This window comes from Malus sylvestris, chromosome 14 (assembly GCF_916048215.2).
Source record: "Malus sylvestris chromosome 14, drMalSylv7.2, whole genome shotgun sequence".
NCBI lineage: Eukaryota > Viridiplantae > Streptophyta > Magnoliopsida > Rosales > Rosaceae > Malus > Malus sylvestris.
In genome coordinates this window covers 22,907,105-22,933,644 of record NC_062273.1, presented here as the reverse complement: position 1 = coordinate 22,933,644, position 26,540 = coordinate 22,907,105, and the positions used below count along the sequence as shown (strand labels likewise).

Here is a 26,540-nt window from a genome sequence, read left to right as displayed (position 1 = left end):
CTCTAGCTCTGTGTTTGGCAAAATCAAGAAATGATGCGTGGAAAATAATGTGAACAAGTTATGGGAACGGCGTCTTAAGATTTCGAGTTTATGTAGAAGACGACGTTGAGTTTTAAGTTTGTATTGGATAATGTTCCTAAGTGAAGTTAAATAATGTCTTCTTAAATATCACAAGAAATTGCTATCAGCACGCCACAGACCAAACTATTCATCATGCACTCTTCTTTTATTCTTCTATTTATGAGAGCTCTTGACGGCTCTTAGTGGCAATAACAGCTCTCGTGTTATGTATCATGTCAATCATAGACAACCAAAACAAAAGTTCCTAAAATGACAGTCTTCACAACAACATGGCACTTCGAGCTGTTTGACAGGAGAAAATCAAGAATCCAAATTCCCCGAATCCGAAAACTTGTACATTTCATGTGGCAGTGTTTACTTCTTTGTTTTTTTTTAACACAAGTTCATGAATCTGCGCGAATACGCGTAGGAGAAAAAAAACGTCACACATGTCATCGATCAATAATCAGCAAAGGAAGAAGTGAATTTCACCTGTGTATGTTGTTGTATAGTTTCTATAAAAAGCACGTATGAAGCACAGATTTTGCCCTCCCAGCCAATTTCAATGAGGTCCCAGGAAGAGAGTTTCTGCTGCTCTAGGAAAATCTCTCTAGGCTTCAAAACAGAAAAATGAATCACTCAGTTACCGGATCTCTTCAGGTACGCTAAAACGCCTAAGCCAACAGCAAGAGCAGCCCCAGCTGCCGCAGCATTGTATGCTGATGCCCATGCAGAATCTGCATATGCATAATCCACATTTCCTGCAGCTGAACCCCTTCGCCGGCGACTGCGTGTTCCTGAATAATCCAAATGCAGTCTCAAACCCTGCAGAGTTGATCATTTCAACGTCAGACTGAGCTCATCACATACTTCCTGCTATGACTAATCACAAACGTATATTATCGTCCCAGATGACATAATTTCGGGATCACAGCCTAGATTTTGAGTCTCGGGGAGGAATAAGTAGAGTACAGGAAAATCTATAGCCAAAAACTAAGATCAAATTCTGTTGGAAACTTAGCTATATTTCTCCTCTATAAGCATCTAGCAAATGTGGACAGACATATCATACCTTCCAACCAACTTGCTTTGCATGATCCACAGCCGCTACAAGATCACTATCTGATGCCAATATAACTTTATCACGGTCCTCATCTTCATACTGCAGAATGCAACACCAATTAAAATAATACGATTAGGATGAGGGAACTCTAGCGCCCAACTGAAAAACAGATAAAAAATGTTTACGATTATAATCTATGAAATACCAAAATTTGAGGAAGGTTGTTGCGGTCAATGTCATCTCCCATTCTCTGAATGATGGAGGTTATAAGTTCTGTCAAATTCTGAATGTCTGAAGAGGAAAGAAAACTCAGTTAAGAGCTAAATTTAGTCACACTAATTTGATGAGTAATTAGAACAAGGAGCATACTGCAAGTGAATCTATGCATTCGGCCCCTTTTATCTTGAAGTTTGAAAGCAAACGTATTTGGAAAATTGGACGGTGGAAAGGGAAGCGATCTCCCTGTCACTGCACTCTCAGAAGCCAGTTTCAAAGAACCTTCACTGAGATGGCAATTATAATGCATAAGTACATGCAAACAGAAAAAACGGTCAAAACTTTTGATGTTTAATATCCCTAACATATGCATATATAGATATATAACCTCCGAGACTCATCGTCATCATCATTGGGACTCAAGGCCATGGCAGAGTCCCAAAACTTTTGCATCATATTGGTTGCAGCCTCATTACTCGCTCCAGCAGTATTTCCAACCTGGTTAGCAACGAATATTATGTAAGATATTTCTTCTTGCTCAAGGTTAAGAAACAATTAAAAGATTATTAAACAAAAAAAGCAAAACAGAAATGTGAAGATGATTGTGAAAGCAAACAGCGGCCACAGCAGGAACGACAAAAATGTACAATAGCTAACAAAAAATTGTAATAACCAACAGTAGGTAAGGACTAGACTTACAGTGGCCACAGCAGCATGAGTGATATGAATTACATCAACAACGGCAACTACAGCTCCATCTGCATCCCGGTAATCAATAATTATCATAAACTATAGTCTTATGTTACTTGACAAAGCAAAACACATTACTCTTACTATCAGCATCTTACCTCTGTCGAGAACAGGAATGTGTAAAAACTTTCCATCATGCATGGTATGCAACGCATCAACGATTGGTGTATCAACTGTAGCACATTCGGGATTTGGAGTCATGACCTATTAATCAAATCAAAAGAATGCAGAGATGGTTGGATTATTTGTATTCATTCCATTATACAAGCATAAAATGAAGAGCTTCTTGGAATTAGCAGATGTTACAACTTCTGGACAGATAAGACAAGGACAGAGGGATACATTTGCAGTTTTCATTAAAATGGCCCTAAGGACAAGATTTCCAAACTGATAAAGACGTGTACCTTCTCTACAAGAGTGGTCTTCGGAGGAAGATTTTGTGATATCACGCGCATTAAGATATCTTTTGAGCTGACAAGAACCAAAAGCGCAGATTAGAATCCAACTTATCTATGAAACAAAAAGATTATCACAGCGACCAAAAAAGGATGGAATTACTGTGAAAAAGTTAAAACTGTAATTTTGTTACTTTAAAAAACTTAAGACAATAAACTTACGTAAGAATTCCTCGTGGCTTGTTGTCAATCGTCACAACTGCCGAGCTTACTCGCATTTCCTGCATCTTCTTTGTTGTCATCAAAACTGTATCTGTTGGTGAAACTATTAAAACCCTGAAAGACAAACCTCTAATAAATCAAAACTGGTAAATTTTATAAGCGTGTGGCCACATAAAACAACAGACATAAAAATATTACCTACTTTGTACTCTCCGGAATGATTGTTGACAAGGATGGTCTAAACAACCGCTCTCGAAGTGTCTCAACGAATGTATTGGAACCTGCATCTCCAAAAAAGAAAAAATAGCATTAAGTTAATATTGTTTTTTTCAGAAAACTGACTACTCGTCATCACGCAAGTCTACCAAAAAAAAAACACAGATATTCCTCCAAAACTGCAAAAATATCTTAAGACTCTGACATAAAGTTCTAAAGAAAACACTGAACTCTCTACTAACCAGAACCAGATGTGCCCCAATGTTTTTCAACACCTTCCACAGCAGCAGCAATAGCCTTTCCCTTTTCAGCTGCTCTTTCCATTCGAGCAATGGCATCATATAAACACTTTGCTATATCAAGTAAAGCAATGACCTCTCCATTCTCCACAACAGGCAAATGTCTGAATTTCCCTATAAATGCAGAAATCATCATGTAGAAAGAGCAAGCCACAATAAGATCGTATGCCAAGAAGTAAATTTGCCTCTCATTTAATACTAACCTTGCACCATTTTCTGAAGGGCCTCAACAGCAAGAGTGTCTGAAAGAACAAATATCGGGTTCCTTGTCATAACTTTAGAAACAAGGGTTTCTTCAAGATCAAGCTCACGAGAAATAACCCTTGTCGCTATATCCTTGAACCAAATAAAGGAATAGATGCATAAGAAAACAATGCAACATTGAGTTCAAATATCGGGTTCTTTGTTTTTCTGTGATGGTATTTTCTTGAAAAATGCGACACTGAGTTCAAAGTCATACCTTGTCAGTAAGTATTCCACAGAGCAATGCATTAGAGTCCGTTAACAACAAAGCATCGACTCTACGAGCAGCCATCCGACGACAAGCTTCTTGAACACTGGTATTTTCAGGTACCGTCAGAGCCTTTGATAGCCGCAACCGTTTCACCGTGCGCTCTCCAGTTAGCCCCCTGCCACCAAATGCAAAGAGATAGGATACTATTGTCACTTTCATTCCAATGCACAAAATTTCAAACAGAACATGCCTATGCCTATTGATTTAGCTGTCCTCTACAGCATAAATCGATTCAACCTCAATATCTACCGATACCCAACTTCTAATCAGAACATCGAAATCAACCATCATAAAATTTTACTGTTTTACATATACACAATCATGGGGTTTTCCACCCAACTCACATTCATGTAAAACCTCAATTCTTTCAAATAATAAACATTTCATTTCATTGAATATATACATACATATATACATATATATATATATATATATATATATATATCGAAAGTCGAATACTCACATTGAACGAGAAGCTGTGAAAGATTTTCGGGCAGAATCAGGGCCTCCGTTACTAGCATCAGAGGGTTTCTTCTTGTCCTGCAACGATGTGTTCGTCAATGACAGACTTCTCCTCGAAGAACCGCCTTGACTAGCCATCGTCGCCTTCAATCAAAAACCTTTATATTCTCCCTCTTCAAATCCCTGCGCCAAAATTAATTATTCAAAATTCAAAGCAATTCACGAATTTAATTTCCAAATTTTATTCATTCCCAATATAGAAATTTCTCAATCTTCGATTTTCAGCTTGTTTTCTCCATTTCCAAACATCCCAACCAAATAAACGAGAAAAATATCGGATTCTTTTATTCAATTTTCTTCCATTTTCTCGGCAACCAAACAGAAACAGAAACATAAACTCACCGGACCCAGAAAAAACCTCCTCCTCCTCTTCCTCCTCTACTACAATCGAAATTCAAGACTGCTTCAGAATCAGAATCCGAAAATCTCGACGAAAATTCAGAATTTGATTGAGTCACATCTTATCCCAGGTCCAAGGCCAAGGAAATCGAAGCTAACGAGCGACTCTATTGGAATTGGAGGCGGTGCTTCGAGAATTTTCCCAGGAAACTGAAACGCTCGCGGTCGGGGAATCTGGTCCGAAAACCGTGAAATTTTCCGGGAAAAATACACCGACCGGCGAGAGTGAATGAGACCCAGAGAGGGAGGGAGGGAGGGAGGGAGAGAGTTTCCAATAAGCTAAAAAGATGAGAAGACGGGCCAATCGAAACCGCCCACGTCGACGATTTTCTAACAGAAATTTTCAATTACCTCCAATTTACTGGCGCTTTTTTTTCAGGCCCTTCGAAATTCGTTTGATGTTGATTTACGGATTTGGCCTTCGAACTTGAGGAAGTGTATCCTTTGCCGCCGCTGTAGTGGGAGGGCTTTCCAGTCTTTTTATCAAGAGGTTGGGCAAAATGTGACAAAATGTGTATTTCATATGAAAAACAGTCAACTCTTGGTCTTATAATAATGTTGGTCTTACTTGTACTAATAGAGGAAATCTTTTGTTGACCAAAAATGGCAACGATTTTATGTTTGTTGATGTACAAAATCAGCGAAGACTTTGGTACAACAGAAAGTGTCAGGTTTTGTGACCTTCGCTTGGTTGCTTGGTTGCTTCAGTCACTAGTGAGGATAAGTACGTAAATGAATAGAGACAGAGAAGCAAACACAGGATGTACGTGGTTCACCCAGATTGGCTACGTCCACGGAGTAGAGGAGTTCTTATTAGTAGTGAATGGCTTACACAAATACAAAGGATCAAGCTCTCAATTTAGTGAGTTCTTGTGAATGATTTAACACAAAATGGCATTCGGCAATATTGTGGGGGGATGACCCCTATTTATAGAAAAACTTGTAGCTTTGTCACATTGACATGTGTCATGTTATGATTGGTTCTTGATGTTGACACGTGCTGCGCTCTGATTGGCTTCTAATCTTGACACGTGTCGAGTAGTGATTGGCCTCCTGGTCGGAGGGGAACTCTTCTGGGTCCTTGACAGTATAGCGTTGGCCGGTGCTCGGTAGTTTCGGGATTGGTCAAGTATGGTACAAACAGTGCTCCCCTAAGTTCCCGAGTGAGGGAAACTCCTCGGTTGGGGACTTGCAAGATCCAATCCCTTGAGTAATCACGAAACTTCTAAGTACCGAAGTGTGGTCTGATCTTCATCTGCCCTTCTCTGGAAGTACCTTTCCTCCATCCGGGAATGGTGTATTTAGCTGATGTTGACGCACAAGGTAATGTATCAATTTCACTTGAAGCTTAGTTGTAGTTTCGGGCTTAGTCAAGTGTGATACAAACCCTATAGTAGGAGTCCCCCAAGTCGCCGAGCTAGGAGATCTGCCGAAAGAGGTGACAGACAAGGTAAGCAGTCAAACTTCCAAGTAAGCAACCCAGGATCAGAGGTTTGACTTCGGCTTCCGGTTGATTGTTCTCATTCTCCTTGTCTCTCATTCAACTGCGAGGATAAGGAGAAGCAAATGGATAAGAGATGATATGAGATACTTTTGCTTTTGAAGAAGTAACTTTCCACAGGCTTATTCTTGAACTGTGCTGGAGGGTTTTCTGGTGCCCTTCAGAGTATAAGGCCGACTCAAAAATTTGAGGGTCAAAACAAGTCCATCAAATCTAGAGTACGTTCGACCTTGATGATATGGGATACTTTTGCTGTTGATGGAATAATGAATGTGGTATGGAAAGGTGTCGTGCTGTAGTGATCTGTTTCAGCTCACCGTTGAACCTTCTGCTTCAATCTTTTGCATGGCAGAAGTGGTGTGCAACCTTTGCATTTAAATGGTCCTTCAGAACATTCCTTCATAGTGACTCATCCACGCTTGGCAGCTTCAGTGTAAAGAGCCAATATCTGATCAACTGTCATGAGGTATTTGCCGGTGGAATTCGTGACCTTGACAGCAGTTGAGGATGAGTACTCGAGAGCAATGCTAAGTAAGCAACCAGGCAAAGGCTCCAGGCAGTCAGTTCCAAATTGGAGGTTTGATTTCAGGTTCCGACTGACTGCTCTCTTTCTCCTTGTCCTGCAGGTGTGGACAAGGACAAAGACAAAGACAGGGAGAAAGCATGATATGGGATACTCTTGCTTTCGACCCTGATGATATGAGATACTCTTGTTCTTGGTGTGGCTTATTTGCTGAGGTATTATCGGGGGGAAATAAAGCTGAGTATTTCGAGAGGTTATGTTGAGGGTGCCTTTTCGAATGCGAGAAAGGGTTGAGCATTTTTGCAGGTTTTTCTGTCCGTTGAGGATGGAGGTCAATGTATATAGGGATTTCCCAATAACAAGTAGTAATGCTATTCCTTTACCCTTCTTGGTCACAGCAATGTAGTGGGAGCTGCCAGCTTCACGTGTTTTAATTTTGTCAGAGCACTTTGAAAAAGTGGTATGTGGTATCTGGAAAGCTGATGTTACGTGTGAAGATTACAGACAAGCTTTATCTAAGGAAATTTGGCTCTCGAAGTTCTGAGAGTTGTGCCTCTTCGGTTTTCGAACAAGCAATCCCGTCGAGGATCTGACTCTCGAGATTCGGAAAGCGGTGCTACTCCGGTTTTTTAGAAAGTAATTATGTTGGGAGTCTTTTCTCGAATGTGAGTAAAGGTTGGACGTTCTTGCCAACCTGTCTTGCCGCAAAACCCGGAGGTCGACACACATAGGGACTTTCCAGTTGTCAAGCAGTGGTGCTGTTCCTTTACCCTTATGGGTAATAGTAGGGTAGCTGGAACTTCGAAATTCTCGTGCCTAAACTTTGTCAGAGATCTTTGACAAAGTTATATGTGGTACCCGAGGAGTTGATGGTGCATATGGAGAGCGGTGATTGAACAGTAAGATTCACGTGCTTTCTACTTCACCAGAAATCTTCGACAGATTGCCCGTAATTTCCGCAAAGCTGAGTGTGCATGTGACAGGTGCTGACGAGGCTGAAAAAGCAGGTGCTTCTTCGATTTCTGAGATCGGCCCTCGTGGTCTCTGAGAAGCCCAGCTTTTGAGAAAGCAAACGCCTCTTCGATTTCTGAGATCGGCCCTCGTGGTCTCTAAGCAGCCCAGCTTTTGAGAAAGCAAACGCCTCTTCGATTTCTGAGATCGGCCCTCGTGGTCTCTGAGCAGCCCAGCTTTTGAGAAAGCAAACGCCTCTTCGATTTCTGAAGCTCCGTCGAGTGCAGATTTTTATAGAGGCTGGCATTAAGTTCCACAGCACACTTGAATCTCTACCAGTAGAAGCTCATTTCTTGCACTTCTAAGATCTTGATTTGTCTGACCTCTTCCTTCTTCAACACATTTGAAAATGTCTGGACCCTCCGACCGTCGTTTTGACTTGAACCTTGGAGAAGAGACAGCCACGCCTTCTCCAGACAACATATGGCGCCCATCCTTTATATCCCTTACTGGTCCTCTTACCGTTGGGGATTCTGTGATGAAGAATGATATGACCGCTGCAGTGGTGGCCAGGAACCTTCTCACTCCCAAAGATAATAGATTACTTTCCAAACGGTCTGATGAGTTGGCTGTTAAGGACTCTCTGGCTCTTAGTGTTCAGTGTGCAGGTTCTGTGTCTAATATGGCCCAACGCCTATTTGCTAGAACCCGCCAAGTTGAATCATTGGCTGCTGAAGTGATGAGTCTCAAACAGGAGATTAGAGGGCTCAAGCATGAGAATAAGCAGTTGCACCGGCTCGCCCATGACTATGCTACAAACATGAAGAGGAAGCTTGACCAGATGAAGGAATCTGATGGTAAGGTTTTACTTGATCATCAGCGGTTTGTGGGTTTGTTCCAAAGGCATTTATTGCCTTCGTCCTCTGGGGCTGTACCTGGTAATGAAGCTTCAAATGATGAACCTCCAATGCCTCCTCCTTCTGGGGTTTTGTCAAGTACTGAGGCTCCGGATAACCACCCTCCGGTGCTTTCTCTTTCTGGGGCTCTACCGACTGCTGAGACTTCCCCTAAGCAACCTTTGTGAAGGCTCCTTTTTGTTTGTTTATTTTGACTCATGTATATGTACATATTTGTGGCTTATCGAAAATATTAATAAATAAGCTTTGCTTCATTTCAACATATTGTGTTAAATACACCAAAGCCTTCTTCATAAAGTTCTTTGAATTTTTGCTTTTGTTGAAACCTGTATTGTTGAAGCTTTGTGAGTGAAGCATGTAGTTTGAGGTAGTGTTCCCTTAATTTCCCGAGTGAGGAAAACTTCTCGGTTGGAGACTTGAAAAATCCAAGTCACTGAGTGGTTGTGAGACTGCCGAGTATCAAGGTGCAGTAGCATATGGTGGGAGTCCCCCAAGTCTTCAGGCGAAGAGAGTTGCCGAATGAGGTGTCTCGCGTGTTACTAATTTGTCAAAGTAACGAATCCTTGTTTCGATGTCACACATTCGTATATGCTTTATCTAAAAATATTTCCAACTTTTGTGTGTTTGATGCTGCATGCTATTGACTAGACAAGATCAAGTGCAATTAGTAGCTTTTCTCTCTTTTTCATCTTTTCTTTGGTGGAATTGCTTTTCGTTTCCACTAATCAGCCTGAGTGGATGCAAGATAACACCTTTCTCTATAGCTCAGATTGCAAAGTCGTCTTCATGAAAGTTTTTCCTTATCTTGTGAACTACAACATATCCAAATTTGAGATCCATCGGAGTAGTACAACTTCAGAAATTCAAGTATGATGAGTAACTGTTCATCAATGTTCTGTTAATCCGTCAGACTGGTTGTGAGCTTCGAAACTCCATTTTCTCTTGTTCAGATCAACATACTTTCTTCATCGAAGTTGTTCCTCAGCTTGTGAACTACAACATATCCAAATTTGAGATCCCTCGGAGCAGTATAACTCCAGAAATCCAGGTATGATGAATGACTGGTTATTATTTTTCTGTCAACCCGTCAGATTTTTTGTGAGCTTCGAAACTCCATTTTCTCTTGTTCAGATTGGTATGCTTTCTTCATTGAAGTTGTTCCTCAGCTCGTGAACTACAACATATCCAAATTTGAGATCCCTCGGAGCAGTATAACTCCAGAAATCCAGGTATGATGAATGACTGGTTATTATTTTTCTGTCAACCCGTCAGATTTGTTGTGAGCTTCGAAACTCCATTTTATATTGTTCAGATCGGCATGCTTTCTTCATTGAAGTTGTTCCTCAGCTCGTGAACTACAACATATCCAAATTTGAGATCCCTCGGAGCAGTATAACTCCAGAAATCCAGGTATGATGAATGACTGGTTATTATTTTTCTGTCAACCCGTCAGATTTGTTGTGAGCTTCGAAACTCCATTTTCTATTGTTCAGATCGGCATGCTTTCTTCATTGAAGTTGTTCCTCATCGTCTCTTTCATAACATATCAAAAATTCAGAATGAACTAATGGTTAAATATTTCCAGATCTTCGAAACATCACAGCAGCTTCGAAATCTGCAAGAATCCGACTGTCATGTTTGGAGCTTCAACACTTTAATTTCCGTCGCTCAAACAGAAATGGTTCCTTCTTGAAAGTTGTTCATATGCTCAAGAACTATAGGGTGTCCAAAATTCAGCTCCATTGGAGAAGAGCAGAGGTTGCAGAAATTTGATAGATGAAAGGAGGCGGAAGAGGGAGAGAGAGAAAAAGTCTCTTGGGTTGGATTTCTATTTTGGGGCAGATTCCAATTTTTGTAGCACCTTCATTATTGATGAATTGCTTGTACTTTTGTCCATTATGAAACTTGGGACTTTGGCTTGTTGTTGGATCTATTATAATATGTTTGGGAACATATATAAGTGAATAAATAAGAAGGAAAATTTTGGGCCCTTGTGGGTGTAAAACAAAAAATGTTTATGTTTACCCAAGTGTTTTTGTACAAGTTCAAGGGCATCTTGGGTTTTGTGAACAAAATTTGTTTATTTGGAGCAAGGTTTTGTGTTGAAGCTTTGTAGGTGAAGCTTTGGTGTTGAAGCTTTGATGGTGAAGCTTTGTAGATGAAGCTTTGTAGATGAAGCTTTCGAGGTGAAGCTTTGATGGTGAAGCTTTGTAGATGAAAGTATGTAGATGAAGCTTTCTAGGTGAAGCTTTGATGGTGAAGCTTTGTAGATGAAGCTTTCGAGGTGAAGCTGTGATGGTGAAGCTTTGTAGATGAAAGTATGTAGAGGGAGCTTTATAGGTGAAGATTTTTTAGGTGAAGCTTTGTAGGTGAAGCTTTTTTAAGTGAAGCTTTTCGGGTGAAGTTTTTTTTGGGTGAAGCTTTGTGGGTGAAGCTTTTTAGGTGAAGCTTTGTGGGTGAAGCTTTGGAGGTGAAGCTTTTCGGGTGAAGCTTTTTGGGTGAAGCTTTTTAGGTGAAGCTTTGTGGGTGAAGCTTTTTTTTTTTTTTTTTTTTTTTTTGGCGCTTGACACGGTCTTCATTTGCTTGTTTTGTAGTACTGTGGAAGACGGATTGCTTTCTGATTGAGAAGGGTTCCGGCATCGCTTGCTATGAATGTAAAAGAGTGAGGGCTGAGTTGGCTAAATTACCTCTTTATTGAATTCATTGCCAAATGGCCTTCATTACATAGGATGCCGAACGGCTATAGCTCAACACTTGTACATCGTGAGTCTATTTGTAGTAGTACTTCAAGTGATCAGCGTTCCATGGATGGCCAAGGGTCTTGCCATCGGAGCTTCTAAGTGTGTAAGAGCCAGGGCGATGATGCGAAATAGATAAGCACACAAATTAAACCCTCTTTTTGTCAAATTGTAGCAAAGATGTAAGTAGGGATCGTTCTAAACCGGGGATTAGGAGGGATTGCTAAACACTTGGAAACTGACTTAAAACTCAAAAACAAAGTTTAAAAACACTAACTTAGACTCAACGAATGCAAAAGTAAAGGTTAAAACACTTAAACAAACCTAAAACTCAAAACAGCAACTAGAAGGCTCAAAACTGCCTAAAAACCACTTTCTGGGCAGTTTTGAGCACCTACACTAATTTGGACGAAATTTGATGAAAACTCGAATCAAAATACTTAGAAACACAAATCAAAACGCTTTCTAACTAATCTAAGACTTCAAATTAAAGGGGGATTTGTTTTGGACGAAAATTTAACACAAAACAGAAACTTGAACTAAACAGATTGTAAAAACGATTTTGGTGAAATAGATGGATAAAAGGCTAGTTAGGAGGTTCTTCTCCACACATGTCACACTTGCAAACAAAACGATTTTCAGTTGTTCTTCCAATAAATTATAAAGACTCAATGCCCCGAATTAACCGTGAATTGCACTAATTAACCCTCAGTTTTTCCAGAATTTATCAAGTTGGATGATTGCATACGACAACTTAAAACATTCCCTACAAGTTCCCTACATGAATTGCATAATAGAGATACAAGCAAGAATCATTACGTTTTATGAAAAACATAAGCATTGACGAAGCATTTGTTACTATGAATTGCATGAAACTTATGCTAAGAATTCATTCAACGCGATCGTTTTCAAGCGATCTTCACTACTTGTGATTATAAGATTGTAACTATTAGGTGAAACTCCCTCATAATCTAGCATCATATTCATGCATGAGAATTAAGCGTGCACTCTCAATCAACATACACAAATACGTTATCAATCAAATAGATGAATGAATTGAATCCATAACTCATGAAATAACAACTGAATGTAATCGAATCAAATTGAAAGCATGTACATGGTTTCGAATCACCCCCCAACTAAGGGGGTTTAGTTCCTCATACTCACAACACAAAGTTTATTGAATTGAAACATCGAAGACATAAGAAAGATTACACCTAAAATGCCAAAGAAGTCCACTTTGAAATCTGCACAGAAAGCTCCTCTTTCTTCTTCTCCTTGCTGCGGCAGAGATGGTTTTGGGGGTTTTTGGATGTGATTTTTGATGTAGGAAGGGAATTAGGATGGTATGGGGGTGCGGCAAGGTGTGTGTGTGGTGTATGGAGGTGTAGGATGGTGTATAGAGGTGGAGAATGGTGGCTGGAATGGATGAAGGCTGCGGCAAAGTGGGGAATAGGGTTTTGACGAATTTCTGAATATGGAGAGGGAGAGAGTGTGCGGCTAGGGCGTAAGGGGGGTATATATAGGCACTTAGAAACCCTAATGAAATCAGATTTTTAACAATGGGCTAGGGTTAGGTGCGGCTTGGGTTTAGGAGAAATGGACTAGGGTTTAACATGGCAGATTTTAGATGATTAGGCCCTAGGGTTCGGCATGGGTTGAAGGTCCACAAGGAAATCTGGGTTTAGGTCATCTAAAAGCCCAACGCCAAGAATAGAAACTCTCGAAAATGGAAACCTCCAAGAATAGAAACTTCCAACTTTTAGAAACTTTGGTTGCCAATTCCGATTTAGGAAAGATCGACCCAAAATGGAAACTTTTAGGCTTAGCTTTCCTACTTCAAGTAGGAAACCTCAAATCATCAACTCTTCAATTCCATCCCAACCTTGCGTTCCAAGCATGTCCTTTTCAATTCAAGCTCACTTTTTGCTCCAAAAGCTCCAAATTGCATCATTTCATGTAATACGTCCGCTAAACCTGAAAACACAAGAAAGTAGCTTAAAAGACTACTTTAACGAAGAAAACATAACAAAGATGCATAAGAACTAGCTAACTAAGGCGCATAAATATGCTCCTATCAGGCGACTGATGCTAATGACTTCATACGGTCCATCCCAGTTTGGACTAAGTGTGCCTTCACTCGGGACTCTGTCGCAGAGTAATCTTTTCTTTAAGACCCAGTCTCCTATTTTGAAAGAACGAGGCTTGACCCTAGAGTCATAATAGTTGGAGATGCGCTGCTTGTAGGCGACATTCCTCAAGTGAGCTTGGTTTCTGTGTTCCTCGACTAAATCCAAGTTGAGGGTGAGTTGTTTGTCATTTTCACTTTGAATGTAGTTCTGGACTCGGAATGTTGCTTGCTCGAGCTCAACAGGGACAACCGCCTCTGTGCCAAAGGCAAGTGAGAATGGAGTTTCTCCTGTTGAAGTCCGATATGAAGTGCGATATGACCAAAGAACTTGGGGTACAAATTCTGGCCAACAGCCTTTAGCTTTGTCCAAGCTGGTTTTCAAAGTGCGCTTGATTATTTTGTTGATGGCCTCAACTTGTCCATTAGACTGGGGATGAGCTGGAGAGGCAAAGCATAAGTTGATGTTGAACTTAGAGCAGAACAACCTGAACTTCTTGTTGTCAAACTGTCGCCCATTGTCAGTGACTATCGCATTAGGAATGCCGAATCTACAAAGGATGTTCTTCCACACGAAGTCTTCTATCTTTGCCTCAGTAATGGTTGCCAAGGGTTCTACTTCGGCCCACTTTGTGAAGTAGTCCACTGCAACGACTGCGTAACAGACTTTGCCCTTCCCTGCCGGCATTGGGCCGATCAAATCAAGTCCCCACTGGGCGAAGGGCCAAGGGCTGATCATAGGAGTAAGAGGCTCTGGAGGGGAATGAGGAATAGTTGCATATCGTTGACATTTGTCACATGAGCGGGATACTTTGATGGCATCCTGGTGGAGTGTTGGCCAGTAATATCCTTGGCGACAAGTCTTGTGTGCTAGGGACCGAGATCCAGCATGATCTCCACAGACTCCCTCATGTATTTCCCGAAGGACGATTTCCGCCTCGGCAGGCGTAAGACACCTTAAGTATGGCAGGCTAAAACCTCGCTATTGTGGCGATACCCTTGACGCGGGTTTGACCCACTGCATTGACTGCCTGGGGGCGAGCGCTATTGTGGCGATACCCTTGGTTATCGGGATAGTGTCCCTTACTCTTTTTACTGAAAGGAGAGTGGTGAGGATGGAAATCCTTCCTCTTGCCCTGAAATTGATATGTCTGTTGATTCGGTGAAGCATTATGCAAGGCATGGGGAGGTGCCACTGCTATTTGGAAAGTCGAGGTCTTCTCATTTAGGTGAGTCTGGCTTCCACCTCCCACTTGTTGATAAAGGATGGTTGTAGGGGGTTTCTCCTGATATGTCTTTGCCTCGGCGGAGGCATGGTTATAAGCCTGCGCCATCACCTCAGAGTAAGTCTTCCAAGTATTGGCATTGATCATGTATTTAAAGAAACAATCACGTAGGCCTGCCGTGAAGGCTTTGAGGGCAGTCTTGTCGTCTGCCTCGGCACACCGGGAGTATTCATGGCTGAAGCGGCCAACATACATACGTAATGACTCGTCTGGCTTCTGGCGGATAGTGTACAAGTCATCTGCAGAGTGCAAGCGATCGGTTTGGAAAATGTGTTGGGAAACAAATAGTTTCCTCAATTCCTCAAATGAGTCTACCGTATCAGGTGTAAGACGACAATACCAATTTAGAGCTCCACTAGAGAGGGTGGAGGGGAAGAGAAGACATCGCTCTTCGTCGGTGTGCATCCGGTATGCCATGGTGGATTCAAAGAGGTTAAGGTGCTCAATCGGGTCCTCTTTTCCAGTATAAAGTTGCAAGCCAAGCTTTTGCTTTGTCTTTGCTTGAAGGGGGGTGTTGAGGATCCTCCTTGTAAGAGGGCCAGGCCTGGGTTGGTTCCAGTCAGGTATTTCAGCCTGACGTTCAGCCTTCAACTTGTTTACTTCCTCAAGAAGTTGTAGGACAAGGGGGTCCTGAGCGGAGTTATGTGCCACTGGAGCTTTCTTTCGTAAATCTCCATCTCCTCTTGGAATTAGGAAGGTTTGATCAAGGGCATGTGATTTTTCCCTGGACTCGCTGTACTGGCTTCCAGGGTATGTCTGTCGGAACACCTCTGAGTCCCCTGTACCCTCATGTCTCTCTAGGACTTGTTGCCCCTTCCCCAAATTGGTGGCCGGCTTGGGCCGTGGCAGGAGACCGAGTCTCTCAGAAATCCTTGGGTCATTAATCTTTGAGCTTATATGGATGGAATTCTCTCGACGTTGCTTCAGGAAATCCCGACAATCGCGAAAGACGGCTTTCGATCCTTCTGCCCCTTCAGCAAAGAGGTGTCTCCCTCCACTTCTCATGGTTCGGGTCGAAGCAACTGGGTTAAGAGAAGCCTCATGTTGATTATCAAGTCGAGGGGTAATCTGTTCCCTATCAGGGATATCTATGTCGAATGCATGTGACCCTCCATGTTGGAGGGCACCCAGTTGATGGTTGACTTCCACGGGGGCAACAAGCTCGCGTGTCTGAGCTTGCCTAGCTTCGTGGAGTGTCTCGAAGAGCTTCTCATATTGCTCCTGGAGGACCTCATTCCTCATTGCTATCTTGTTGTTCTGAGCTTCCAACTCATCGACTTTAGCTTGAAGAAGAACTCGTTTTCCTTCCTTCTTTCGTTGTTTCGCACTATGTGCAAGGGGGTGTCATTCTGTGTGCTGTGGCTTCCTTCGCTTCCCATGTTGGAGAGGGATGCCTGATCAAAAGAAAGTGTACGAATGATAGAAACCAGCTTGACACAGCTGAAGAGAGTAGGAATAAGTGTCGTTTCCCACAGACGGCGCCAAATGTTGATGCACAAAATCAGCGAAGACTTTGGTACAACAGAAAGTGTCAGGTTTTGTGACCTTCGCTTGGTTGCTTGGTTGCTTCAGTCACTAGTGAGGATAAGTACGTAAATGAATAGAGACAGAGAAGCAAACACAGGATGTACGTGGTTCACCCAGATTGGCTACGTCCACGGAGTAGAGGAGTTCTTATTAGTAGTGAATGGCTTACACAAATACAAAGGATCAAGCTCTCAATTTAGTGAGTTCTTGTGAATGATTTAACACAAAATGGCATTCGGCAATATTGTGGGGGGATGACCCCTATTTATAGAAAAACTTGTAGCTTTGTCACATTGACATGTGTCATGTTATGATTGGTTCTTGATGTTGACACGTGCTGCGCTCTGATTGGCTTCTAATCTTGACACGTGTCGAGTAGTGATTGGCCTCCTGGTCGGAGGGGAACTCTTCTGGGTCCTTGACAGTATAGCGTTGGCCGGTGCTCGGTAGTTTCGGGATTGGTCAAGTATGGTACAAACAATGTTCATACTATAAAATCCAGATTTGGTTAATTAGTTATCTGTCCAATCTCTTACAATCTAACCACACAGATTATGTTTCTTTAACGGTCTAATTGGATTATTATTCCTATCGTGATATGATAGTTGGAAAGTAACCTATGTGGTAAAAAAAAACCTAGAATTTAAGCTTTGTGGTGAAGTCTGTTAGGATTTAGGCTCAAAATTGAAAATTCCTTCAACTTTCCGTTGATTGTTAGCACGTAAGCCACACATATTAGGCTAAAACGGAACTCTCCGTTAATTGTTAGCACGTGAGGCTTACATGTGAGGTTAACTTTATCTTTTTAGTCTCATATGTGAGCATTGTTTGCTAACAATTAACAAAGAGTTGACGAAATTTTTAATTTTTGGCATAAATCCTGACAGACTTCACGACAGAGACTTAAATCCTAGTCTTTCTTTATTTTTACCACATGGGCTATCTTCCAATTATCATATCACTACAGGAACTATTAATCCAATTAAGCCTTTTTTAACTGAGTGTCAAGTTTAAATGTGGTCTGGTAGCATAGAATAGTCATATTATTTGTAATGAAAAAAACCTTGTGTTATTTAGAAAGCACTTGTACTTTAGTTACGAGCCTCCGGTTTAGGCTCGTGAAGTATGTGTTTTCATCCCAATCTTGACGTATTATGAATTTATTAATGCCTAAGGATTAAGGAATGAAAATGTAAGTGGATCTCACATAAAATTAATGTGTCGTACTTAATTTTAACCAAGTATCAATATTAAGATGGTTGTTTATCTCATACCTAAACAACAAAGCATCATTCTCATGCCTAAAAAGTGAATAAACACGCCCTTAACTACTTGGTATGTTGGGTTATGTTCAACTATGACATGGATCCTACATTTTTACTAAATACCATGTCATACTTAATAATCTTATAGGATATGTTACACAAGTTGGGATGCAAAATATTGGGGGCCATTAAACTCGTTTTTTTAAATCTTCTAATCTATTAAACATGAATTATTGTAAGTTTAAGAAGAATTGAAAACATGCGCGCTTGAGGCTTGGGATCAAGGCCACCTTGTCATGCCTTTACACCGAGAGTTTGTTGTTTCAAGTCATTATTTTTTTGTTTGTGGTGTTTAGTTTAACAAAGGACTAATGTTTGGTTGTTGAAAGAAGAACAGCAAATTGTGCTGAAATATACAAGTCGTCGATTACAAATGAATACATGGTCAAACAAGTAAAAAATTGAAAACTCAAATCAATATCACTAAAAACAAATGGACACGTGTCCATTTTTAATTAGTTTTTTTTTTTATCATAACTTGCTGCTCTTCCTTCAGCAATAAAGCATGTTTGTGGAGTCTAAAATAATCTCAAAAATCCTAGAGGCGACACGTGAACTTTTACTCAAAAAAGACACGATTGCCCTCATTAAATGGGCAAGCTTCTCAAATACTCTGCCCACAGCTTAGCACCCCTGAAGATCCAAGTAGCTGAAGGGTGGATTTTTTTGCCAAATTGCCATGCCAACCGTGCCATACCGATTTTGTGCCAAATTTTTTGTACCAATCGGTAATGGTACGGTATTGTACCGTACCGAAATTTCATGGTACGGTATTGGTAATGGATACCATTACCACGGTATTACCGTACCATACCGAAAATACAATATAATTTATAATTTATAATTTATATAATACATAATTATATAACACATATTTATAATATTCCAATAATTTGAAAATAAAACCCTACTTATATTAGCATTGTTGTTGGTGACTTTGATCTCTTAAAATTGTGGAAATCAAACACAAAAGAGTTCCTAATTCTTTCACAAATAGCCAAAATATCTTTGTAACCCCCACTTCTACTGTTGCTAGTGAAAATGCATTTAGTCTAGGGAGGAGGGTTGTGAACCCTTTTAGGGTATCCTTGACTCCTAAAATAATTGAGGCACTAGTGTGTACTAGTGATTGGCTTAGGGCAGGTGAAATAAACTTCTACAAGGACCAACGGAAGATATGCTTCAATTTTACAAGGAAATAGAAGAAGAGAAAACAAGAAAGATATGCTTTAATTTTTTTAGTAAATTTGTTATTAAATGGTTTTCAACTTTAATTCTTTTTGCTACTAATTAATATGTTTTCTTTGTTTGTAATGTAAGCTTGACACAAACTCAATCTTCTACAAGTTCAATGCCTCCTCCAAAAGTTTCGACATCTCAAGCTTGAATAACTGATCAATGAATTCTCCTTTTTGAAGTTTACTTCCAATTTTCATTTGGCTTGAAACTTTAATTTCTATTTGGATTGTTAACTTCTATTTGTTTTGGTTCGTAACTTTTATTTGGATTGTAAGATTAATTTTCATGATGAATCTTGATGCTTCATTTGAATTATTATGTGTGTGAATTGTGAATGATGAATAATAGATGAATTTAATCTATAAGGTATGAGATAAAGGTACAAAAAAAAAGTTTTGCCCTTGAATTGGGTTAAAAAAACAAAAACATATTTTGTCCCAAAACAAAATGGCAATTACCATTGCCATACCATGCCAACCAAACTTTTGGCAATACCGAACTTCGGTATACCGAAAGTTTGGTACGGTAATGGTAATAAATTTTACCAAACCGAAAGTTTGGTACGGTAATTGGTACAAGGATTTTGGTACGGTAACCGTACCGAACCCACCCCTAAATACGACTGCCCACAGCTCACCTGCCCATGGCAAGGAAAATTAAAAATAAAAACATTAAAGATAAGAATTAATTACCCAAATTCTATATGTAATACATTCCCAATAGAAGATTGACTCCATTCAAGTAAGTAATCCCTATTTAAATCAATTAGAGATAATTACACGATTATCTCAAGATATTCTTTCCTATTTAATATCTTGAGAATATTCTCTCCATAAACATCGGCCAATATCTCAAGATATTAGAGAATATTTACATCATTATCTCAAAATATGATTTCCTATTTAATATCTTGAGAATATTATTTCCATAAACATTGGGCAATAGGATGCCGCCATGTCTAGGGTAAAACCCTAACACCATGGCCGGCTTTCTCCCCCTATATATATATATCTCAAATTCTACCAAATTTCGGTAAGCTTTTGCTACTCATAAAAGCTCTAAACAATACTCTTTTTAGAGAAACTACCTTAGGCATCAAAGATCCATTGGCCGAATCCCCCACATTGTGGGCATGTAAGGCTTAGGTCTTTGATCGAAAGTGTTGATTATTTTGCAAGTGCATTTTCGTCAAAGCAAGAGACGGTGGAAATTTGCATCGATAATGTTCTTAACTAAGTCTATTGATTTTACGCAAAAGATTTATATTGGCTATTTGTGATTGTGGTTAGTTGAAGACATTATTTACTAGATTATGAAGGCAATTTTGTATTGACTAAAAACAAGTTAGGACTTTTAGCGAATGATGATGCTATCCACACATCTCCTGTTAATATTTGTCCTTTGATCATTTTCAATTCATCGATCGAAGAAAGAGAAATGTCTCAAAGATTTAAAATAGATGTATGGATAGCACAACTATTAACAAATTATGATTTGATACTCAGATTCTAAATTCTAATAGTAAGGTTTGTGCAAAGCATCAACGATGCATTTCTTTGTAGAAAAGAAAAGGCCCATTGCGTGCGAATTTTGCCCTTAATATTCAAGATTCTATATATAACTTCTCTACAAGAATGTAGTGGTGTTGGATTTATAATTCAGAAACTGAAATGTATAAAAGCAAAAGTTGCCCTAATTAGTTACCTCTGGAGGCTTTGGAGTTATTTGGACATGCTATATACTATCCTGCAACCTGTCATGGTCTGGAAACCAAATCAAACATTACAAAAAGAAATAGCGAAATTTACGTGGATTAGTGGATGTTATCGCACCTGAAAAATGTCACTCTGCACTGATTCTTATAAAAGTTTTGTTTTGTATTTTTACACATATAAAGTACAAAATGGCATCTTTAAATGGTTGGCTTGAAAAGCCAAATCAGGATAGTTGCGCTTATTTTAAAGTGTCGAGAATAGATAGCATTTATGAATGAAATTCCAACAAAAAATAAAAGAGAATTAAAGGGTTAAAGCTAGCATGATTGGAGCTTAAAATAGTTCATAGGAATCCACTTTTCTTTAAAACGTGTTGTATAAAACTCATGTTCCTTGTGGATTAGAGTATTCAAATTTCATTTTACCAATTATTTCAACAAGCACGTAACAAAAATGTTAGATTGGGCACCAATTTTAATGGGGTGGTTGTTGTTCATACTGCTCTCCCCAGGCCTCTTGTTCCAGATACCAGGAAATTCCAGGCATGTAGAGTTTGGAAGCTTCACCACAAATGGCAAAGCAATTTTGGTTCACACTCTTATTTTCTTTGGCATCTTCACCATCCTCATTTTGGCAGTGGGAGTCCAAATCCACACAGGCTGATTCAACCGGGTGCTAGTTGAGCTCAAGAACTGCTGGCTTTGAGTTTTAATGCAAAATCAACAAGAGCATTTCATGTTATATTTTTCTTTCATTTTTCCTCCTCAGTAAATGTGTATCTTCAAAATTTTACTTTCTCTTGATTTGGAATTTCTTTTTCATGTCCTGATTGGAGTTGAACTGGTTAGCCTTTGTTTCCTTTCTTTTACTATGCATTTTAAGCCAATATTTGAGATGCAAATTGTAACATCCCACATCGACCAATGTAGAGGGGGTGATTTGCCTTATATGTACATGCTCCTATCCCTATAGCACAAGGCCTTTTGGAAACTCACTGGCTTTGGGTTCCATCGGAACTCCGAAGTTAGGCAAGAGCAATCCGAGGATGAGTGACCCACTGAGAAGTTCTCGTTTGAGTTCCTATAAACAAAATCGTGAGGGCATGGCCAAGGCCCAAAGCGGACAATATCATGTTACGACGGAGTCGAGACTGGGATGTGACAAAATGATATCAGAGCCACTATGCCGTGTGGTGCGAGTGTGCCGACAAGGACGTCGGGCCCCTAAAGGGGGTGGATTGTAACATCCCACATCGACCAACGGAGAGGGGGTGATGTGCCTTATATGTACATGCTCCCCTCCCTATAGCACGAGGCTTTTTGGGAATTCACTGGCTTCGGGTTCTATCGGAACTCCCAAGTTAAGCGAGTTCGGGCGAGAGCAATCCTAGGATGGATGATACACTAGGAAGTTCTCGTCTGAGTTCCCAAAAGCAAAACTGTGACGACGTAGTCTGGTCCCAAAGAAACAATATCGTGCTACGGCGGAATCGAGATTGGGATGTGACACAAATGCTCAAATTAAGTTATAAACTTAGATTTTCCATAGAGCACCATTAGTTAAGAAGAAATATTGGTAAGAAAATGAGGCAGAAAACAAAGTTATATATTTGTATATGGTGATACATTTAGACCTTTAGACTAAGGAGTAAACGAGTAGAAGAATATTATTAGATTGTAAATATTTTTATGTGAGCTTCTTGTGATAGAAAAATGGCCAGTCTTAATTAATCTTTATTTTTCTACTAAATGATAGAATTTTTATTTAGTCAATGGTGATGCTCTGATGAGAATGCATCTCACATCGATAAGAGAAGAGACTGTGCATGAATTTATAAGTAGTTGAGTTACTCTTGATATTGCTAATTGATTTTGTAGTAGAATCTTTCAAATGGGCACATTTTTTTTATTTTTTATTTTTTTCAGTACAACGATATATTTTACATTAAGGAGATGGGGAATTAGACTAAGCCATACAATGGGCAACCTAATTTGATATCAAATTCGTTATTCACGATATTCTAACCTAAGATCTCTGATTTGCAAGTGAAGAGGAATGAGAAGTTTTATTTATTTATTTTTAAACATAAAGTGAAGAGGAATGAGAAGTTTTATTTATTTATTTTTAAACATAAAGTAGAACTATCGTTGGATCATAAACCGTTATTAGGTCAAGGCCCAACTTGTATCCACACTTCAAGGCAGGCCTAAATACCCAATTTCAAAAGTAAATTTAACAAAAACGAAACACTTTTTTGTTTTTTTTTTCTAACAAGGGGTAAATCCGAACATACGAGTCTACTGCGGCATATGTTTTTTTTTTTTTTTTTGTGTGTGTGTTTGTTGGTCAAACGATAAATTTGCTAAATTAGAAAAAATGAAAGATTTTCAATTTTGATTCAAGTTTTTGTATTGGACAATTCTGTTTACATCCAAAAATAATAACAGGACAGTCTTTTACTTTGGTTAACCCAATTTTTAAACTAAAAAACACTTTTTATGATCTAAACCTCGAGATATCTTTTAGTGTGTGCGGTACATAGACACATACATTATATATTATTATATAAATGAAAAGATATTTAAAAAAATACTTATATTTACTTGTATAATAACATATAACGTACTTCTTTATGTACCGAAAATATAAAAAAAAATCTCCCCTCCCCAAAAATTGGGGGACATGCCCACTCCTAAAATTGATTGACATTAATTTCTTTTGTCCAGAAATGTGTACCAATATGCCGTGTGACGACAAATTCTGAAAAAGCAATTTACTTTGTAAAATTTAAACGCACAAATTAGGAAATGAATCATCTTCCGATCTCTTCTATTAAATTTACCCAATTAATAAATTCGAACTCTTAAAGTTTAATCCAACGGCTACAAACAGAGAATCCCTTTAAAAGTTATAATAATTTTAGCTGCTTAATCAAATTTTAAGAACACGAATTAAGTGTTTGGGTGAATTTGGTAGAACAAATTATTAGTCCCACCAAAAAGGTCCCCAACTTTTTTCATCCTCATCCTCCTCAAGACGATCACAGCCGTCGAAATCCAACAGTCAAGATCCTGACTCGTCCATTTTCACGAGAAAAACACATGGTGCCAATGCATTTATGTTCCCAACCTCAAATTTCTTCGAAAACTTCCAAAACCCACCCACCTTCCTCTCTGATCTTCGAAACCCATCTTTTACTTTCTCCTTCTTCTCCTCGTCTTTGTTCTGGTTTTGCAGAGGAGAGCAGGGGGCAAAAATGGCAGACTGGGGTCCGGTGGTGATAGCGGTGATGCTGTTTGTGCTATTGACACCCGGGCTTCTGTTTCAGATACCCGGCCATGGGAGGTTGGTGGAGTTCGGGAACATGGAGACCAGCGGCGCTTCCATTCTGGTACACTCCGTCATCTACTTTGGCCTCATCACCATCTTCCTTATTGCCATCGGAGTTCACATCTATACAGATGCTGATTAAGCTGTTTTTTTTTTTAATTTATTTATTTGTATGAGTGAGTGATTAGATTAATAAAGTGTGTGCACTCAATTAAAATTTTAATCTTGTATTAATTGTGTAATTAGCTTGTCTATTATAATGTATTGTTGATTTGGTATTGATCTTGTTTCTTTATATTTTGTTTATACCATATTTAGGGCCTCGTATTTAGATTTCGTACAAATACTCAGGGGACTTAAATGTAATTATGGGATAAAGGAAGGGGCAAATATGTAATAAGTGAGGAGTCCTTATTCTATAAAAGGACCCCTCACCCTCACAATTGGAGAGGCCTCACTCTCACTCTCGGAGGCCAATTCATAGGCCTGAGATCCCCTCTCTCACCCTCAGAAACTCTCAGAAGCTCTCACCCTCTCCCTCTCTATTCCCTCAAATAAATACATAATCAGTGTGGACGTAGCCCAAACATTGGGGTGAACCACGATAAAATCCTTGTGTTCTTTGTGTTCTTCGTGTTCTTGAGCGTTTGTGCAGATTCACGGTCGGATTTACGTTGTTCCAAGACCACCCCGGTTTTGTGCATCAACATTTGGCGCCGTCTGTGGGAATCGATACGAAAAGTTGTGTCGGTTCTTTTTCATTTTTTTCACCTCCGCAGTGATTCTGCAAAACCCACAAAAAACCAAGAACACCACTCTCTCTTTTGCTTCTGCACTCTAAAATCTGAGCCAAACCAGTCTCTGGTTTCATCTCTTATTCCTCTCTTCGTCTTTGGTTTCTTTAAAAAACCAAGTTCCTTCTGATTTGGGAAATAAAAAAATAAAAAAATAAAATATTTGGCTAGCAGATGGCAGACAGTGAATGGAGGAGGTGAACATGTTTTTGTAGGAGGTGAGCAAGGTGGTCAAGGGCTCAGGACGCTTCGCTGACGGCCAGGATCTTAAGCAAGCCAGCATACGTCACGCCTTGGTTCTCATCGCCGCCGCCTAGTTTAATCATGGCCTTGATATCTTCATCGGTGACGACGAAGCCGGCGCTGCTCATGTAATTCTTCATGTCCTCGTGGCTGAGTTTCCCGTCGTCGTCCTTGTCCATCACCTTAAACACGTCATCCATCACTCCCGAGCTTTTTGCCCTGTCGCCGCAAGCCAAGACGCGCTCGAACTCCTCATACTGGACGAACCCGTCGTTGTCGGAATCAGCGGCAGACATCATCGATCTGATGAGGTTTTAGTCCGCGACGGAGCTGGAGAAGCCGGCGTAGAAGGCCCGGAGGTCGTCTTTGCTGATCTTGCCGTCGTGGTCGGCATCCGATGCAGTGGAGGCCACGGTGTTCGTCGACACCAGCCTCGGCACCCACCTTGCCGCCGTCGTCGACCTTTACCGGAGGATTGAACTACTATCGAGCTTTGAACTTAACCTGAGAGCTTACTGGACCATACCTGGGAGCTTACTAGACCATGGGCGGGCCTACGGATAAAGGTGCCGGTTAAGTTTATGGTGGGGGACCTGGACATCACCTATCATATTCCAGGTATCCAGAACTACATACATAAAGGTGGGTTCAAGAGAGATGTGCCGTTTCTGCAGGAGGTGGTTGTGATGGAAGATGCGGCTCACTTCATTAACCAGGAAAAGCTAGACGAAGTCAGTCAGCATGTCTACGACTTCATCAAGAAGTTCTGATCTCTATTAGCTAGACGAGCTCGCTAGCTTCCTTTAGTTTGTTTCTCTTTGCAGTTGAAGGGTTTCTTCTGTGCCCTTACAGGTTAGGGTGATGAAGTCTGCTCGAAAAAGAGAAAAAGAAAAGAGCAAAAGCAAAAACAGAAAAGAAGATGCAAGAAACAAAGCGAAAGCAAAAAGAAAAAAAAAAAAGCAGAAAGCATGGCTACCCACTAATGCACAGCAGCCCAAGCTCGGAATCAACTTGGCACGATGACAATGCAGAAGATGCCCACCAACTTTCATCATCAACAACCGCCGAAGCAGCTGCAGCAGCAGCAGCCGCCGTCACAAAAACAGGGGCCCAACGATGAGATCAGACCATCTGGGTTGGCGACCTTCAATACGTAGAACTTCAGGTCCTCTGTCTCTCCAGCAAGGTGATCTCCGGCGACCTGCCAGATCAGTTGGTCTCCGGCCTCGAGGGCCTCCAATTTCTCAACGTCATGCGTTGGCCGAAATAGCTGCACTATGATTGGTGATTCTCTATGTCTACCAGGTTAGGAAGAGAAAAAGTCTCAAGTCAAAAGGTGGTAGTACCAAAGACCTGGAAAAGTTCCCTTTACTCAGTTTTTCTTTGTTGATGGGCACGAGGAGTGGGAATGGATGGGCACAACCTGTCCAAGAAAAGCAAGTGGTTTGGCAAACAAAATGATTACCTGCAGTGATGATTTTACTTTAGGGATTTGAAGATTATCAAAAAATTGCGCCTAAAGGATCCCATCAGACAGGGATGAGGAACATGGATGGGCAAAGAAATGGAGTGGAGAAAAAGAAAAAATAAAAGTGATGGGCACGACCTTGCTGTCCAAGAAAAGCAAGGAGAGGTAGCCCTCTAGTTTCGCCAAGAGACAGAGATGC

The 26,540-nt window shown here is 40.3% G+C and overlaps 2 protein-coding genes, 1 long non-coding RNA gene and 1 pseudogene across 4 annotated transcripts; 2 read left to right on the top strand and 2 right to left on the bottom strand.

Annotated features, from left to right (window-relative positions):
• Positions 1 to 366: 366 nt before the first annotated feature.
• Positions 367 to 4,979, bottom strand: LOC126599401 (CBS domain-containing protein CBSCBSPB1-like). 2 transcript variants are annotated; one of them, XM_050265778.1, is made up of 15 exons: positions 4,600 to 4,979; positions 4,199 to 4,380; positions 3,682 to 3,850; positions 3,425 to 3,557; positions 3,165 to 3,335; positions 2,909 to 2,993; positions 2,707 to 2,820; positions 2,494 to 2,560; positions 2,188 to 2,293; positions 2,039 to 2,097; positions 1,728 to 1,837; positions 1,493 to 1,626; positions 1,329 to 1,414; positions 1,133 to 1,222; positions 367 to 885 (listed from the first exon to the last, which is right to left on the bottom strand). In XM_050265778.1, the coding sequence occupies exons 2-15, from the start codon at positions 4,333 to 4,335 to the stop codon at positions 700 to 702; spliced, it is 1,647 nt and encodes a 548-aa protein (XP_050121735.1). In that variant the 5' UTR covers positions 4,336 to 4,380; positions 4,600 to 4,979; the 3' UTR covers positions 367 to 699. The 2 variants fall into 2 exon arrangements, with proteins under 2 accessions (XP_050121735.1, XP_050121736.1); XM_050265779.1 differs by having other exon boundaries at positions 2,909 to 2,987; positions 4,600 to 4,978.
• A 4,306-nt stretch (positions 4,980 to 9,285) lies between these two features.
• LOC126599404 (uncharacterized) lies at positions 9,286 to 10,801 on the top strand. Its single transcript, XR_007615106.1, has 5 exons — positions 9,286 to 9,596; positions 9,680 to 9,777; positions 9,861 to 9,958; positions 10,134 to 10,692; positions 10,735 to 10,801. It is a non-coding gene; the product is annotated as an uncharacterized LOC126599404 (long non-coding RNA).
• A 12,788-nt stretch (positions 10,802 to 23,589) lies between these two features.
• LOC126599403 (uncharacterized) lies at positions 23,590 to 24,116 on the top strand. The gene has a single exon (XM_050265782.1). It carries the CDS (start codon positions 23,625 to 23,627, stop codon positions 23,976 to 23,978), a length of 354 nt encoding a protein of 117 aa, XP_050121739.1. The 5' UTR covers positions 23,590 to 23,624; the 3' UTR covers positions 23,979 to 24,116.
• Positions 24,117 to 24,869: 753 nt separating this feature from the next.
• LOC126599123 (calcium-binding protein CP1-like) lies at positions 24,870 to 25,397 on the bottom strand (annotated as a pseudogene).
• Between the last annotated feature and the right edge of the window lie 1,143 nt (positions 25,398 to 26,540).